General features: G+C 33.6%; 2 protein-coding genes across 2 annotated transcripts; both read left to right on the plus strand.

The window, feature by feature from the left end:
* Positions 1–5,299: 5,299 nt before the first annotated feature.
* LOC142842703 (olfactory receptor 10AG1-like) lies at positions 5,300–6,247 on the plus strand. The gene has a single exon (XM_075959399.1). It carries the CDS (start codon positions 5,312–5,314, stop codon positions 6,245–6,247), a length of 936 nt encoding a protein of 311 aa, XP_075815514.1. The 5' UTR covers positions 5,300–5,311.
* Positions 6,248–15,169: 8,922 nt separating this feature from the next.
* Positions 15,170–16,108, plus strand: LOC142842704 (olfactory receptor 10AG1-like). The gene has a single exon (XM_075959400.1). The coding sequence runs from the start codon at positions 15,209–15,211 to the stop codon at positions 16,106–16,108; it is 900 nt and encodes a 299-aa protein (XP_075815515.1). The 5' UTR covers positions 15,170–15,208.
* The last annotated feature ends 2,323 nt before the right edge of the window (positions 16,109–18,431 follow it).

Raw genomic sequence — 18,431 nt, forward strand, 5'->3', positions numbered from 1 at the left:
ATTGATCTCCAAATGTTACAATACTTTCTTTTTAAAATATACTAATGCCTTTGTGTGTGCACATGTGTGTGCAGATATGTCCACTCACACATATATGAGTGAATGTGTATATGCAAATGTGCTGTTTTCTTATTTCTATTATTTAGAATTTATAAGACTGCATAACCCAACAAAATTATTTTATAGAAATTTGCAAGATAAAATCTTTTTGAATTTAACAGATATAGTAAATGCTCTATTAAATATTGTGTTTTGTCCTGGCCATTGTCTTTTTTCCTATTGTATCTCTAAGTCTCATCCTTGCTACCTACTTACCAACAATTCACAATGTATGTTTTTGTCCAAATATAATGCTATAATTGGATATGTAGTTAACACTTCAGAGTAATTATTGCAAAGAGTACCCTGTATCTTGACACACTTTTTTTCTCTTTACCACAAAAAGAACTTACCAAAATACTTGTGTAAAAGTTCACTATATTAACATTGGAACTGCTCACTTTTTATTTTAGTTTTACAAAGAAGTGTTAGTGATAATATTCATAAATTGGTTAAAAGGGAGTAATAATATTAAGAGACTCAAAAATTAGTACATCTGAAATTAAGTAAATGTAGTAACTGCTTTTGCATGAACTAAAGTTCCCCCTGTCCTCACTTCCTGTGCCTCAGAAAATGTCCATAAAAAATTAAGAGTTTCTTGTAGAGTTCAGAACTCTCCCTTCAACTGAAGAAACTCTGTTAAATAATAATTAAGTTAGATGATTTCTAGGATCTTTTGCAAGTATCCATTTTCTGCTTGGAATTCTCTGTTACTATAAATTTTGAATACATTGCTATATAAACTTCATTCTGTTTGTAACAATATCTTCCATAATAAAAGTGGTGGTTTGTCTGTGTTTGAAAGAATTGCATTTATACTCTATTAAGACTGAAATAATGGCAATGGTGATACCAGTGAGATGAGATAATATTAATTTCACAAAGTCAATTATTTTCCAACTTGGCCATGCAATAGCTTGTTAAATGGATTTAGAAATCCTCGAGAACATATTTGATGTGGATATTTCAATATTTTAATGCTGAAGTAGTTAAAGCTTATAAACTTAGTGAAGCATGTGGAATCATGTAGAAAATGACTACACTTCATTTTCTAACTAAATCTGATTTTTGACAATAAACATGTGTGAAATGTTCTATAATCACTGTCATACTAATTTGTATAACTGCATGAAAGCATCTATTCTTTCTGAACACGTCAAAGCAGAGTCACCCAAAAACACAATTGCTAGATACTTTTGTCTGAGACAGAGTTTCTCTACTATGTAGGCTGACTGTTTTGGAACTTAATGTGCAGACCAGAATAGCCCAGACTACACAGAGATCCTCCTGTCTCTGCCTCATGGATGTTAACGAAGGGAGCCACCATGCTTACTCCATCTCTAGCTTCTGCCTATGCAGAAATAGTGATTAAATACATTCTATAACATGTAAGAAATTTTCTCACGCAGAACCACTTACGGAAGAATAAAATTTCAAGATATTAATATTTTCACATACTACTTAAGAATTTTGAAATGCTGAAAGAAGCATGAAATTTGTGATGTGGGTTTTAGTTACCATTTCTATGTTGCAACAAGCCCTGTTTGCTTTATATCATAATCACAGATAGTATTACTAATTGTAAGATATCGTGTACCTTTTACTACACATTATCTTGAGATAAATTAATTTTCATTTGTATTGTGGAATGCTACACAATTATGAGTAAAATCAAAGTACCAGTACACAACATGGGGAAAGTTTACAGGGAATATTGTATCCAAGAACACAGACTTAAATGGAAGAAAATTGTGTAGTATCATTAATTCATAGCTCATAAAATACAGACAAAGGTTATAGATATATTGAGGAACATGTAAATAATATGCTTTAAAGCTACTTAATACATAATCTCAGATAGACACATTAGGAGAAATAACAGACTAATGCTTGTTCAGGGCTGGAGATTAGAAAGAAAAGGGAAGTGACAGGTTAATATGAGTAAGAGTTTGTTCCCATGCTGATGAAAGGTTCATGGACTGAGGGCGGTGTTTGTGGTTAGTCTGTATGTATAGCTTTATATATTTTCTTAATTTAACTATAAAGAAGGAAAATAAATAATCCCTAATGCTTTATATATAACCTAACTAGGGATTTTTTTGTTATCCTTGAAGATAGGAATGCATCTGTGGGAATTTTTTTTTTTACACACATGCGTGTATTGTGTGGCAAGAAGAGAGTATGGAATTCCCTGGAAGTGGAGTTACAGGTGATAAAGAGATGCCTTGTAGTGTGAACTGAACCTGGATCCTCTGCAAGAGCAGCCAATGATCTTAACCACTGAGACATTGGTAAGCCCTGAGTGAACAGGCTTAATCACAATTAAATTAAAATTGCTATAACTCTTGATTGGCATGGTGATCATCATGATCAAATAACTGTTCAAATGCTCAAAATGACAAAGAATGCAGTAATCTCAGCTCTGAATAAAAAAAATAATAATTGTTCTTGGTAAAAATGTTGTATTTTATCTCATTATAAAGAGCGTTTAGTTTATATATAATCAATATACTATTATAATAGTTTTAAAATTGATTTCAAAAGAATCACCTAAAAACACAAGAGATTAAAAATTTAAAAACCAATAAGTGGATGATGGGGAGGAGGAGAAGAAGAAAAAGAAAAAGAAAAAAGCATATACATTTAGTGTTTTGGATGTCATATCAACCTGTGAGTGTCAGACAAACTAGCTCATTTCAATTATAAAATGCAATAGGAAAGTAGATGTTCCCCAGGGTAGAGAACCATTAGTATTTAAAGAACTCTCTTTATTCTGACACTGAATATGTTGGAGAATGTAGATAGACTCTGAAAAAAATTATCTGATTTATTTTTTATTATTTCTCTCATTTTATAGAATCCAATTAAAGTAAGTAGTTTATATATTTTGTTTCAAAAATTTAACATTAATTACTTTTGCATATTACAATTTATGCTTACAAATGCATGTTTGCTTATTATCAGTAAATGATCTATAGTAATAGAATATTTTAAAATATGGATTTATTTTCTTTTAAAATTTCACAACCCTTATTCATAAATGCTCATAGTCTTCTGGTTAAAATTATTAAGAGATCAAATGAGGCCAAAAGGCAAATTACTTTATTATATCGGGAGCACAGGTACTAAAATTAGGATCAATATCATAATTGTGGTTTTCATCACAATCACATAAACACCAGCATGTATTAATAGGAACTGAGTTATTCATATACATAAATTTTTACATTTATCTATTCTGAAGACAGTATTTGTCAAAACAGTATTTACATAATACAAGAGAGAGATTACAGGATTTTAATCAAATTCCTGCACCTGCTAACAAAAGGCTTTCCTTTTGTTTGGTGCTTTTCCTGCATTATACTCAATTTGAAATGAATTGGAATGACTACATGAATGACATTAAATTGAGATATTGTAGGATACCTTAGGCTACATGGGCATTTTTTGAGTAAGTCACACTTGAAATCATATCATAGTTGTGTTACTATCCACAATCAAATGATTATCTAAGTAACTCAGTTATAATGCTGTGTGTGTAATGACACTCGTTTCTCCTAGTCTCATTTATTTTTCATTTATTTTTGGCTGGTACATTGCAATTATGAAAGTTTTGGGTACCATGCTGAGGTTTGATGTATGTTACTCCATAACATTAAAATTTGGAAAATGTTCTCTCCTTCTGAAGCATGTTTAATTATTATGTTTAACATATTCAAATTTTTCCTTAGGGTTAAGTTTAGCAAATGGTAAAATATAATTGACTATATTCACAGCTGTAGGATAGCAAAAACAACTTTTAATTTTAAGTACAATTTAGTTCCTGCTAATGAACCTTACCTTGTATCCCTCAAGTACTCGTTCTCCAAGGTTCTTATAAGTTATAAAATTTTCTCTTCTCTGAGACAATGTACACTGTTTGCTACAATGCTTTGAATCAAACTTTAATAAATAGAATTTAGGACAGTGGAAGACTATGGATATTTTAAGTAATTGCTTTGTCCAGAATATGGTAGACGCAATAACACCATAAATTCCTATTTAAGTTGTATGTTTGATGCATGCATCTAAGTCACTGCCTACACTTACATTCTTAGCAGATGATTGTTTATGTGGATCTCTCTTGCAGTGAGTTATTCCATTTATCCTCCATATCATTTATGAAATAATATGTAACAATATTGTTCCTACCAAAATGACTTTAGGAATACTATTTCTGCAAGTAATAATGGAAATAAAATCATTCTTCCAGACCTCCACTCCTATCCACTTAACATTCACAGACACAAATTTCAAAAAATTCATTGAGTAGGAGAGGTTTTGAATTCTAGCTGAAACCACATCTTACACTTTGTGGGATATAAGATACTAAACCACTTTTGTCAAATAATGTTTCCCACACACATTAGATGCAGACTTTTTTAAAAAATGCTTACAATGCCAGTCTGGATATAAGGAAATGAAAATATATGTAAACCTACCAAGAACATCCACATACAATAACACATCACAGAATGAACTAAAGGAAATGAATTACATTTGTAGGAATTAGTTAGTAGCTGAGAGGTTTAAGACAGTCACATATACAAGTGGCAGACGGCAATCTTTCTATAAAGTAAGTAAACATGTCTGGAATGTGCACCTTCCCCTTAGAGTTATTACTGAGATTTTCAACACGTACATCATTTCAGTCATTATCACTACTCACTAAAAATGTGAGCACAGTTTAAGTGATGGTTTTGCAGATTGTACATTGAAGTTTAAATAGTATTTTGTTGTATTCTGTTTGTTATTAATGCTTAAATAATATTTGATGTATTATATGTCTTACTATCAGTTTTTAAGAATCAAGCAACCTTATTCTGTAGATATTTAATCATTAAATTACCATAGACTGAAACTGGTGATTTGAAAATCAAATAAATATAAGCTGAGGGTCACAGAAAACATATTTGAGTAATGAGTATAAACTCAAGTAACCAATATTGAACATATTTCAAATTACCAATTATAGTCAGTTTAAGTGAATACTACAAATTTAAAAAATATAATTTCTTGAGAAGGACGAAATATGAGGCTTTGAATAGGCATTTGTTTACAGTGACAAATCTTATAGAGAATGGAGTAATAAAAATGAAAGGTATTCTTGGATTGTAGAGATGGAAACAAAGCTAAAGACAAATGATTCAGACTAACTAAATCATTTCCACAGATGAAGTTTGAAGCAGAAAGCAACATTTCCACAGTAACCCAATTTGTCCTGCTGGGATTCGCTTCACTTCCCAACCTCCAAGGAATTCTGTCTGCAGTATTCTCCATAATTTACATGATTATACTCATTGGTAATTGCCTCATAATATTAATAACTAGACTTGACCCTACATTGCAAAAACCCATGTACTTTTTCCTGGCAAATTTTTCCGCTCTGGAAATCTGTTACGTATCAGTGACTGTCCCAAGGATTCTGTTCAACATTTGGACACAGAATAGAAACATTTCCATGCTGGCTTGTGCCGTGCAGATGTGCTTTTTCCTAATGTTGGGAACGGATGAATGCTTTCTCCTGGCTGTGATGTCCTATGACCGTTATGTGGCCATCTGCAACCCTCTGCAGTATCCTCTGGTCATGAACTCGAGAAAATGCACTCAGCTGGCCACAGGCTCCTGGCTCAGTGGCATCCCAATCCAGATTGGCCAAACGTGTTGGATATTCTCTATGCATTTCTGCAATTCTAACCAAATAGACCACTTCTTCTGCGACATACCCCCCATTCTCAAGCTGGCCTGTGGGGACACTTCAGTGCACGAGCTGTCTGTCTATGTGGTTGTTATGGTGGTGGCTGCGCTCCCCTTCATACTGGTGCTTACATCATACAGCAAAATCATTGCCACCATCCTAAGGTTACCTACAGCCAAAGGGCGGGCAAAAGCTTTCTCCACATGCTCTTCCCATTTGCTGGTGGTGGTTCTGTTTTATGGGTCTGGTACCATTACTTACTTGAGACCAAAATCCATGCATTCTCCAGAAACTGACAAACTGCTGTCTCTGTTCTACACGATTGTGACTCCAATGTTCAATCCACTCATATACAGCCTTAGGAACAAGGAGGTGATTGCTGCACTGAGAAAATTAAAACTGCAAAAGTAGGGCCATGTGTTAGCATCAGATTGCTGTATTTCCTTGAATTACTGGTAACTAACACATTTTATAATGCTTCATCCTCATATTGAGAAGGAAAACACTTCCATTTTATAATGCAATTTTTAAACATATATTCTTATTCACTTTAGAGTATTTAGATGTTCATTAGGCAAGTTTACCCATCCTCAGTAAACCATCTTAGAAAAAAATATTTATTTTTAAAAGCAAAACTTTAGGAGACAGAGACCCACATTGGAGCACCGGAATGAAATCTCAAGGTCCAAATCAGGAGCAGAAGGAGAAAGAGCACGAGCAAGGAACTCAGGACCGCGAGGGGTGCACCCACACACTGAGACATTGGGGATGTTCTATCAGGAACTCACCAAAGCCAGCTGGCCTGGGTCTGAAAAAGGCTGGGATAAAACCGGACTTGCTGAACATAGCGGACAATGAGGAATACTGAGAACTCAAGAACAATAGCAATGGGTTTTTGATCCTACTGCACGTACTGGCTTTGGGGGAGCCTAGGCAGTTTGGATGCTCACCTTACTAGACCTGGATGGAGATGGGTGGTCCTTGGACTTCCAACAGGTCAGGGAACCCTGACTGCTCTTCGAACTGATGAGTGAGGGGGACTTGATCGGGGGAGGGGGAGGGAAATGGGAGGCGGTGGCGGGGAGGAGGCAGAAATCTTTAATAAATAAATAAATTAAAAAAGCAAAACTTTAATATTTCATATTTTTGTTTTAAGTATGCAGGTAGAATTCAAAATTTTACTTTCATACCTTAAAGTTAATAGGTTCTTTAACATATTCATAAGTATATTTTCCGACAATCTTCTATGGTTCTGAAGCATATAGAAATAACTTCCAGTAGGAATAGAATAACGAGTGCTTATTGAGTAAGTATGTAAGTGATGACTGAATTATCAGCAAGTCTTCCTGACACTCTGAAAAAGATCTGGAAACAACTACAGTTGCTATTTGAGTTTATTTATTTAAGCGATTCTGCTCCACTATGGAATAATTCCATTGCAATACCAAAGGAAAAGCTGAGACCCACATCCTTTCTCCTAATTAGTATGAGAACACTTTATGGTGTAACAACACTGTGAACATACATAATATTTTTTTCATTTATTTTCTCCTTTACTATAGTAACCCTAGATTACTTTACTATGAAGTTCTGCAGTTGTTGTTCTTGCTGCTGATGTTTTTCCTTTTTTTAAACTACGGTTCACAGATCCACACCTTGGCCTCTCAATGTTTACCAAAATGGATTCCCTAAAATTAAGTGTGAATGCAAGTACTTAGTTATTTCAAGATTTGCTGAAGTCCAAACAGTTATATAGTATCTGCAGATATGTGCTTTCTTCTTTTACCCCTGATTAGGGGGGTTGCTAAAATTATTCAGCCATTGAACAGCTTTGCATGGGAAAATTGAACTTCGAGCAACATAACCATTTATTTTCATTTATCTCATCCCAGATGTGCAAATATGCACCTCGTTTTGAAGGAGGTTGTGTCTTTTTCTAAAGTGGTGGCATTCTTGGTAAATTGCCCTTGCTCAGTCAATGACCTTCAGTGCATGTACAGACAAACAGCCAAGTTAAATTTAGTGCTAAAAGGATGGCATAAGAACAGAAGGGTGATGCTTTAGAAGGAGTAAATTGTCATCAGGTGTTTCCGGGGTAAGAGTGAATAATAGAATTAAAATAATCACAGAACATGTCATATATGTATGCAATTGGTGAAAGGGGCTGTTAAACTGAAAAAAAATAAAAATGAACCCTTTCAAAGATTTAATGCGATATTTATTTTTGCATTTCTGTTTCATATTAAAGGAGTAATTTTTAACAGATGGTAATACAAAATAGAATAAATAAATGCACAAGACCACACACATGTGTAATTGCACAGTAAAGTGACAATATACTTATGTATTAAAGCTTAAGCTCTTGAATCAGGAAAAATAGCTAAAAAATTGCAAAGTACGTCATCTAAAATATAACGCATAAAAGGAAATGGTTTAAGTGGTTATTAACAAAAGTTACAGAGTTGATTCCTAAGATAGCATTTCTTTAAACACTGGGAAATGTTTCAAAATTAATTATATAACAAAAGGAATGTTAACATAATAATATTTTCCCAAATTCCTAGTTACAGATGAAACTCCATAATAAATAAATATGTAAAATATTTGAATTTATACTCTACTACAAGTCTCAGAAATACCTAATAAAATATGATTATCATCATTAACCATTCATGTCCAAAGAGCCTTAATTAATGGCTGTAAATAGTGAAAAATAAATTACAAATGATAGACTCAAAACTGGAAAAATATATAAATTTTGTATATTGATAACCTTCAATAAATGTCTATAAAATGCCTCTTTAATATATTTGTTTCTGTATCTAAACTTAGTATTTTACTTCCATAAAACACTTCTTTGACCAGAGTAAACATCCTCTTTCATTGTGTTTTTGAACTATTTTCCACGTAGTTATGTCGACATAAAGATTTAGCATAAGTATTCTGTAATTTATATTCATTGCAAAATGAGAAAACACTACTCTGGTTAAATTGATCTGATTATTGATTAAGAGTGTCATTCAGTAATTTTTTGAAACTTTAGATTTGATGAACTGAGGGATACTAAAAGCAGAAATTGTCTGGTCCTCTGAAGTGGTGACCAAAAACTTGTTCTGTCTGTCAAAAAACTTTTTCTGATTGTTGTGGCTTTGTGACTAAATTTACAGAAGGAATAGTGTATAGATAGTGTGTATTTTTTCTCAATTTTTACACATAAAATGCATAATCGGCACATCTATTATCATCCACACTCTTTCAAAACTTTATAAAATGTTATAATGTGGGGAATAAAAAGGCCTGACTTGACCACAACCCATAGAATAGGAAGAGTCAGGCTGAAGATCACAGAGCTACCTCAATAATACTAAATCTTTGATACCTCTTTTATCAATGATAGAAAAATAAAAATAAATTATCTTATATTAAGGCATTTTATATTTGTCACCACTAGAAAGAATTTCTCACTTAATTCATAAATCACTTAAAGATATATGTTTAATTATTCATTCAAAAACATCACTTTTTGGTTTATTATGACACTGTTTATTCTCTGTTTTTTCGAGACAAGGGTTTCTGGTTGTCCTGGAACTTACTCTGTCCTGGAACCAGACTGGCCTAGAACTCAAAAAGATCAGTCTGCCTCTGCCCTCCAGCCCTGGGTTTAAACGCATGTGATACCACACACGGCACTGTTTACTATCTTAAGAGAAATAGCCAGGTGGTGGTGGTGGTGCAGGCCTTTAATCCCAGAACTTGGGAGACAGAGGCAGGTGGATCTCTTTAAGTTTAAGGTGAGTCTAGTCAAAAAGAGCTAGTTTTAGGACAGGCACTAAAACTGCTCAGAGAAACTTTCAAAAAATATGCATGTATGTATGTATGTATGTATGCAAAATCCCTGAGTTTTGCATATGCCGAGGAGTCCATGTAAATTCAAAATTTAGCAAACAAAATTAGTGTTACTGCTAAACTAAATTTAATGTCTAGGTCACAGTGAGTAAATACTAATGTATCTATGATAAATGATTAGAAACAAGAAATAAAAACCATCTAGAAAGCATGAAAACACCATTTTAATTGGGTTAATTAGCATTTTAAAGTCTAGTTTCTTGAGTTCTTTTATATATTTTGGAGATCAGACCTTTGTCTGATGCGGGGTTGGTGAAGATGTTCTCCCAATCTGTAGGTTGCCTTTTTGTCTTAATGACAGTGTCCTTTCCTTCACAGAAGCTTCTCAGTTTTAGGAGGTCCCATTTATTCAATATTGCCCTTATTGTCTGTACTACTGGGGTTATATGTAGGAAGTGGTCTCCTGTGCCCATGTATTGTAAACTATATCCCACTTTTCTTCTATCAGGTTCAGTGTGTTCAGATTAATATTGAGGTCTTTAATCCATTTGGATATGAGTTTTGTGCATGGTGATAGATATGGATCTATATTCATTCTTCTTCAGGTTGACATCCAGTTGTGCCAGCACCATTTGTTGAAGATGCTTTCTTTTGTCCATTGTATACTTTTAGCTCCTTTGTCGAAAATCAGGTGTTCATTGGTTTGTGGATTAATATCCGGGTCTTCTATCGGACATTGAGCCTATAATTCAGCATCCTAGAGAAACTAAATAAGAAGGTGAACCCAAAGAAAAACATATAGTTATCTTCCTGGAAATTGGAAGTAGACAAGATTACCAGGCAAAATTTGGGAACTTGGGGGTGGGTTGGGGTGGAAGTAAAGGGATAGGGGGAGAGAGAAGGGAGAAGGGGAGGATGGGGAGAGCTTGGGGGAATGGGGGTTGGGATGGAGGAAGGGTGCATATGAGAGCAGGGAAGAAGATATCTTAATTAAAGGAGCCATTTTAGGGTTGGCAAGAGACTTGACTCTAGAGGGGTTCCCAGGTGTCTAAGGAGATGTCCCCAGCTTGTTCCTTGGGCAGCTGAGGAAAGGGCTCCTGAACTGGCCCTATCCTATAACCATACTGATGAATATCTTGCATATTACCATAGAACCTTCATCTGGCGATGGATGGAGATAGAGACAGAGACCCACACTGGAGCACTGGACTGAGCTCCCAAGGTCCAAATGTGGAGCAGAAGGAGGGAGAACATGAGCAAGGAAGTCAGGACAGCGAGGGGTGCGCCCACCCCTGAGACGGTGGGGCTGATCTAATGGGAGCTCACCAAGGCCAGCTGGACTGGGACTGAAGGAGCACGTGATCAAACCGGACTCTTTTAAAGTGGCTGACAATGATGGCTGACTGAGAAGCCAAGGACAATGGCACCGGGTTTTGATTCTACTGCATGTACTGGCTTTATGGGAGCTTAGTCTGTTTGGATGCTCACCTTCCTAGACCTGGATGGAAGGGGCAGGGGGACCTTGGACTTCCCACAGGGCAGGGAACCCTGACTGCTCTTTGGACTGGAGAGGTAGGGGGAGGGGGAGTGTTGGGAGGGGGAGGGAAATGGGAGGAGGAGAGGACGTGGAAATTTCTAATAAAAAGAAAAAAAAGAAAACATGAAAACAGCATTTGTCTAAAGGCTGATGTTGTGTTGTCTGAGTGAAAGATAATAACTACAATACTTCAGTATTATTAAGTATAAGTCTTTATGTTTTGAAACTTTTAAAATGTTTAAATTATTTCAGTGTATTGTGTGTGTATATGTGTGTCTGTGTCTCTTTGTATATGTGCTGTTTGTGTTTCCCTGTCTCTGTGTCCATGTCTGTGTATGTATGGGGTGTGTGTGTGTGTCTGTGGTTTGTGTGTTTGTAAGGTAATTGTCTATGTTTCAGAAACATTGCACTTTGCTTAGTTATAGCCCATGAAGCAGCTCCTAACCAGAAAAGAGCTTTTATGCCTACCCATCAGTAAAAACTGAGCTTTAAGCTGGAACTTGTAAAATATAGCCAGATCATCATTTTCACTACTCTTCCATCGATGCTAAACGTCAGCCAGTCTCTTAACATTATATTAAATCCACAAAAAGCCTAAATTCTAATAAGTTTCAAAATTTTATTGTTTTTCTAAACTTTTTATTTTAAAGACATTGTTTTCTACATATATAAATTTCTGTGAAAGATATTTATACATTATTTTAAAGAACTGTACATAGTATTCAAATATTCAGGAGCTGTGGTGTCTTTTCCCAATAGCAAACAATATATTTTTGGAAATTACTTTTACAAAATGATGATAATCAACTACACAAAAAATTAAAAATTGTATTAATTATTTTAAAAAGATATAATATGTTGATGTTATCAAAGATCCCATTACTTGATAACAAAATTGTAGAAGTTGAAAATGAAATAGATTAGTTCATTTTTCTACCATCATCACAGGAACTCTTCTTTGTAATAGATGCTAATTAATAAAGACTTCCAAAGATGGCAACATGCATAAAATAAGGGGATGTGGAATACTCAGCTAAGTGAGATACCTACATCACACCTACTCCTCTGAAGATTGTGCAGAAAATTGTAAACTAAAAAGTTGACCTCAGAAGCAAATCATTCTCTTTTGAACAGAACAGGTCTGTAGCATACATGAACTCCTGGCAAATGGGACTGGGTGCACAAGATTTGGAAAAGGTCAAGACAACTTAACTTTCACTATGGAACAGGAAAAGCTTCATGAAGCCGGAACCCTATCTAAGACATTGGTGCCAATTAAAGGCTGCTGGGGAATGAGGCATACATTTATGTTTCAGGGATATACCCAGGCAGACATCTCATAGACATATACAGAAATACCAACATGACTCAGGGAAATAAGGGGGTTTGGGTTTTGAGAACAAAAAGTGGTGGTTGGGATGGGGAGGTTGGAGAAGAAGGATTGCAGAGAGGATCTGATCAAAACACATAAGCATGCACATCATTCTTAAAAATAACCTCCCTGGATATTATTTTGGTTGTTGTATTCTTCTCTGTGAGTGACAAGGAGAATTAATATCTCAGTTAGAAGGTTGCATGGGAAAAGAGTTGATCCCCAGGGTAGTGAATTTTATTACTTAAATGATATAGTTAGTTTATCCTGAGACATTTGAAAAGGCAATGAGACACTGTTTTAAATAAGTTTCATGAGCTGAAAACTATCTTTGCCTTTCTCATATTGAAGGCAAACAATAATGGTATGTATTATATTGTGTGTAGAATAAGATAGGTAAGTGTGAAAGGAAATGGAATAAATACAAGGTTATACGTACAGTATAGAAACACCAAAAACAATATATAATTATAGAGAATAAGATAAAAATTTAATGCTTATATTTGAAACACTGGTTGAGTCAGCAGACTAAATATAAATGCTAAGTAATCACATAAAAAATGAAAAGCACTCTATTGCAAATTAAGCTTGTATACTAAATATTACATCCTCACCAATATCTTCATTTAACTCTCAATATTTATTAATGAAATAATCTGTTTAAGAAATAATCAAATATTTTATGTATTTTAAATATAGAAATAAAATCTCCAAAAGGCACAGTTTTACATAACCATTAAGTAATTTAGGTAACGGGTATTATAAAATTGATTTATATCCTATCATGCTTATGTTAAAATGTTTACTTTGTTATTCATGTTGTTTTTCTCTATTAGTCTTTTCCTTAAATTGGAATGCATTCCTGAGTGAAGAATGGTGATAGTGGTGACAGGCACATAGAGAAAGCAGAGTCTGAACTTGAAACATTTGCTTAGCAACATCACCACTTACTTAAATTATAATGCTCTACCAACTCAGTTACCATATCTCCTATGAAGTGATCTATTTATCACTTTCTTCATTCTTCTTGTTATTTTATCTGATTAGCTAATCATATGAGTTCAAAGGAAGGAAATTCTAATATCATCATTTATATATTATTGTGATAAAATCAGGGTAAACTGTCAAACAAATATGCATATTTTTTATGATGACTATGTTTAAAACAGATTTTGTCTCATGCGTTATACAGCAGCACAATATAATTTTTTAACTCTCTGTTGTTCAACAGAGGTTTAGGTTTTTACTTTTTATACACCAATGAAAGATTCATGTCCATTGTCATCTCCTTCCATGGTCCCATATCTCCCTGTATCCTGCCTCCTGGCATTCTCTACTGCCACTATGGTGAGAATATATCTTAGGTTTTTCTCAATTTCTATCACAATATTCTAATAAAATTATAATAAAATTACAGGACACTGAGAATATTTTAACCAATTTATTATATTCTAGATTACTATAAAATTGAGTTTATACTTAATATGTTTTTGAAGCTTGTTCCCTTTTCACTGACCACACTAACATTGTGGACAAATGGTGATGAGGATTCTTCTTATTGTGAGCTACTTAGTTTTATTTTCCTATATTTCATAAGATTATATGATAATACAATAGCTCATAGTAAAGAAAAAACACATAATATACTACTTATACATGATTAAAGAGGAAGAAAATAATTCATCATATTCTTACTCCTATTATTTGATAATGAACAGAGAAACATATGTAAGATGTCCTTAATGTGCAACTGGCAGGGGTCAAACTTTCATCATGAACAGTAGCATGTTTTGGCAGACTATTGATGTGATATAAGCACTTTAATGTGTTAATAGTTTATCCAGTTGGTTAATAAATCAGCTCTGCAAAACTGTAAGCTATTTGTTACACATAATGTGTTGATAAAGCATAGTGAAAACTAACATTTTTAATCCATATTTATGCATAAACATCAGAAAAATAAAAATAAACACAAACACACATTAATGTGCACAAATACACACACAAACAAATACACACACTGTGACAATACTGAATGGAAAAAACATAAATATGATGACAGCGGGATTAGTGAGAATAATATTATTGAAAAAATTCAGATAAACACTAATGAACTTAAAAGTATAAACAATATTTATGCCTGCTGATCCTATATAGCTTGCACTTAAATGATAACAACTTTGAAAGAAATAATATTTAAAGGTATTTAATGGCTTAATTCTATTTTGTTTTGTATTGAAATTCTACAGAACACAAGCCTAGAAAATATCTTGAAGAAACCACAGCAACATCATAGGGCTTTTAGATATTGCATTTACAAATGAATTATACAATTTAAATCATGTATCCTATCAATGCAAAAACATAATAAAATATATATCAGAAGATGAAAATACATCATCTAAATCATCATTTATAAATTATGAAAATATATTTGATTATACTTTTTAGAACAATGGAATCTTAACGTTTAATTACTAAAAAGAGACTTGTGCTGTCAGAAAAGTATACATGAAGCTAATTAGGCTGAAATCAGAAGTGATGTCTATTTGTGATTTAACATTTTCCATAGGTGAAACATGAGGGACTCAACGCCATAGAAAATGTTTCAACAGTGATGCAATTTGTTCTGATAGGATTTTCAGACCTTCCCAATCTCCAAGGATTTATATTAGCAGTGTTCTCTGTTGTTTATATAATTATCCTGACTGGAAATTTCCTCATAATAGTAATAACCAGTATGGACCCTGCATTACAGAAACCCATGTATTTTTTCCTGGCAAATTTTTCCTCTCTGGAAATCTGTTATGTATCAGTTATTGTCCCAAGGATTCTGTTCAACATTGAGATGCAGGACCTAAGAATTTCAGTGATGTCCTGTGCCACTCAGTTGTGCTTCTTTCTTATTTTTGGAACTACTGAATGTGTGCTGTTGGCTGTAATGTCCTATGACCGCTATGTGGCCATCTGCAACCCTCTGCATTACATTCTGATCATGAACCCAACAAAGTGCACTCAGCTGGCAGTGGGATCCTGGCTTGGCGGCATTCCAATCCAGATAGGACAGACATGTCAGATTTTCTCCCTGCACTTCTGCAATTCTAATAAAATAGAACACTTCTTCTGCGACATACCCCCGATTCTCAAGCTAGCGTGTGGGGACACTTCAGTGCACGAGCTGTCTGTCTATGTGGTTGTTATGGTGGTGGCCGCACTCCCCTTCATACTGGTCCTTACATCGTACGTCAAAATCATTACAACCATTCTGAGGTTGCCAACAGCCAAAGGGAGAGCCAAAGCCTTCTCCACATGCTCTTCCCATTTGCTGGTGGTGGTTTTGTTTTATGGATCAGCTACTGTTACCTACTTGAGACCAAAGTCGATGCATTCTCCAGGAACTGACAAACTGCTGTCTCTGTTCTACACAATTGTGACTCCCATGCTCAATCCACTGATATACAGCCTTAGGAACAAGGAGGTGATTGCAGCTCTGAAAAGGTTATTTCTTAAGGAATAGTGCTATCCATTTTGTATAAATTGTCTTTGACTTTTGTGGTTTTGATTTTAGAGTACCATCTTAAATCTATTTATGCTTGTTTTGAGAAGGCAATCACTTTCCATTTTTGTATATTTTGCACTTAAATATTATGAAATTTTCATCATTTGTAAATGTACTATGCATATCATCTATCTTCAATGATCTATGCCTAGGGAAAATATTTTCTCAATAAAAATTTTTAATGTGGTTGCTTTTCCTCTGTGCAGAAAGAAACAAAATGTAGACTGTTAGTAGATTAAATTTAACATCAACTATTAGAAGCATAAATTCCAATCTGTGCAATAGTAGATTCTAGGTTATTAATTCACTGAGAAGAAGTTTTCAATTCACCTAACATTTCTTTATTTTCTTCCATGTAGGTACATTTAAGTACATCAGAAACATTTAATGCCTGTCACATAGTCATGTTTCTCCTTCATCTAATTATTTATATTCTGACTACTTGTGTGGTGGATTATATTTATTCATTCATGTCTCTTAGTCCAGAAAGTACAAATGTGTACATCTCTTTAATTTGGTTTTATATGTTTTAGTCATTTGCCATGATGAGTAAGAAAATGATCATGTAAATGAAATAATATGATGGTAAACATAATTTTTCTGTTCTTGGATTATTTTCTGAGATTTGTTAAAGGATATTAATTTAATGAGTATAGTTTTATTCCATGAAATCATATAACAGAATTATCATATTTGAGTAAAGTGTTGAATAGTCAGGTGCCTTTCAGATAATCTCTATGAGTAGAAAAGTCCTGATATTGTGCTCCCTTATATCATTCCTGTGCATCTATTTGAAATCACAAATAATAAACCAGGAAGAAAAGAATGATGAACATTTGATTAGCAACATTCTGGTGTGCTGGCTATATTTAGAAACATAATCCAGAAATTAGCAAAAAAGTTAACATAATCATAAGTGACATAGCCATCTTATCATAAGCTAATGTCACAGGAAAAATCATTGAATGACTATGCCACAATGAAACCAACTAGATAAAGACCATAAAAACGAATTACAATTTGATTAGAGATAGGGCAGCAAGCAAAATATGGGTCACCTAGAAATGCCAACACCTTATCTTTGAACCTTCCACATAGGCTATCTTGTACTACAAAAAATCCTTGAAGATGACATTAAGATTTCAACATCTTGCCACAAGCAGTTTATTCAAGAAAACCATGACTCAATTACAAGACCATAACAAAGGGGAGGGGAGAGTAAAAGGTGTTTGTGGAATTGTTTTTTTGCAATCTCAATAGACTGAGAACCACTATAAAAACAACACTTTAAACTCCATTTCAAATCACTTCCAAACACCATAGAATTTTTTAAAATTTGTTTATGCGTATCTCAAGTCTACAATATAGTGTGATTCATATTGTATTAAGTTAATACATAATACCACATTATTCTGCATCTACTAGCCTTTACTGTTTTATTTTTAGGACATACTAACAGTATTTTAACATTGGAAAGTTTTCTGTATTATCTTGATCAATTTTGTTATAGAAAAGAAAGAGTGAATAGGAGAAATTTCATGGATTCAAATGGCTCAAATAATAATAGTCAAAACATAAATCTGGAAAAAGATTCATTGATTATCACAATTTTCATTTAGAAATTAATATAAAAAGATATTCTGGTGAAGGCATTACTAGTTGAAATAAACTAATTTGCCTTTTTTATTAGTTCCCATTCTGACATTTATTCTTACATATTCACTACAACTAGATAACTTCTATATAACTTAAAACTCCACCTTTTCATATGTTATTTTCCATCCACATTTCACAGTCCACCTAAAAAAACATTAATTTAGACAATATTTTTTTGTTTTAATGAAATATATGTATTTATAAATTTATACAAATATAAAATAAGATTTTTATGAGTTTTCAGACATTCACAATGTTATCTATTCCTCCTTTCTCCCCTTCTTGCTATATTGACCATGATTCCTGTAAAAATCGGGGTTCGTTAGAATAAAACAAATGGGACATGTATATATAAAAGAGACTTATTAGAAAGGGTTATATGCTATGATCCTGCTTTCCCAGAAACAACTGTTTAACAGCAGAAGATCCTATAACTCAGTAGTTATCAATCCATAATACATGAAAATCTGACACCAAAGGCCTTTTATAATATAATTCTCTTTATACGTGATGTTATAATCAGAAAAGTTCCAGGGAATGAGAAAATTTTTTATAGTTTACAATGACTGAGTGGAAATAAGAAAATGTAGGTCCAAGTAAAGTTATATTTCATATTGAAGTAATG

The sequence above is a fragment of the Microtus pennsylvanicus genome, chromosome 1, assembly GCF_037038515.1.
Source record: "Microtus pennsylvanicus isolate mMicPen1 chromosome 1, mMicPen1.hap1, whole genome shotgun sequence".
In the NCBI taxonomy this organism is placed as follows: Eukaryota; Metazoa; Chordata; class Mammalia; order Rodentia; family Cricetidae; genus Microtus; species Microtus pennsylvanicus.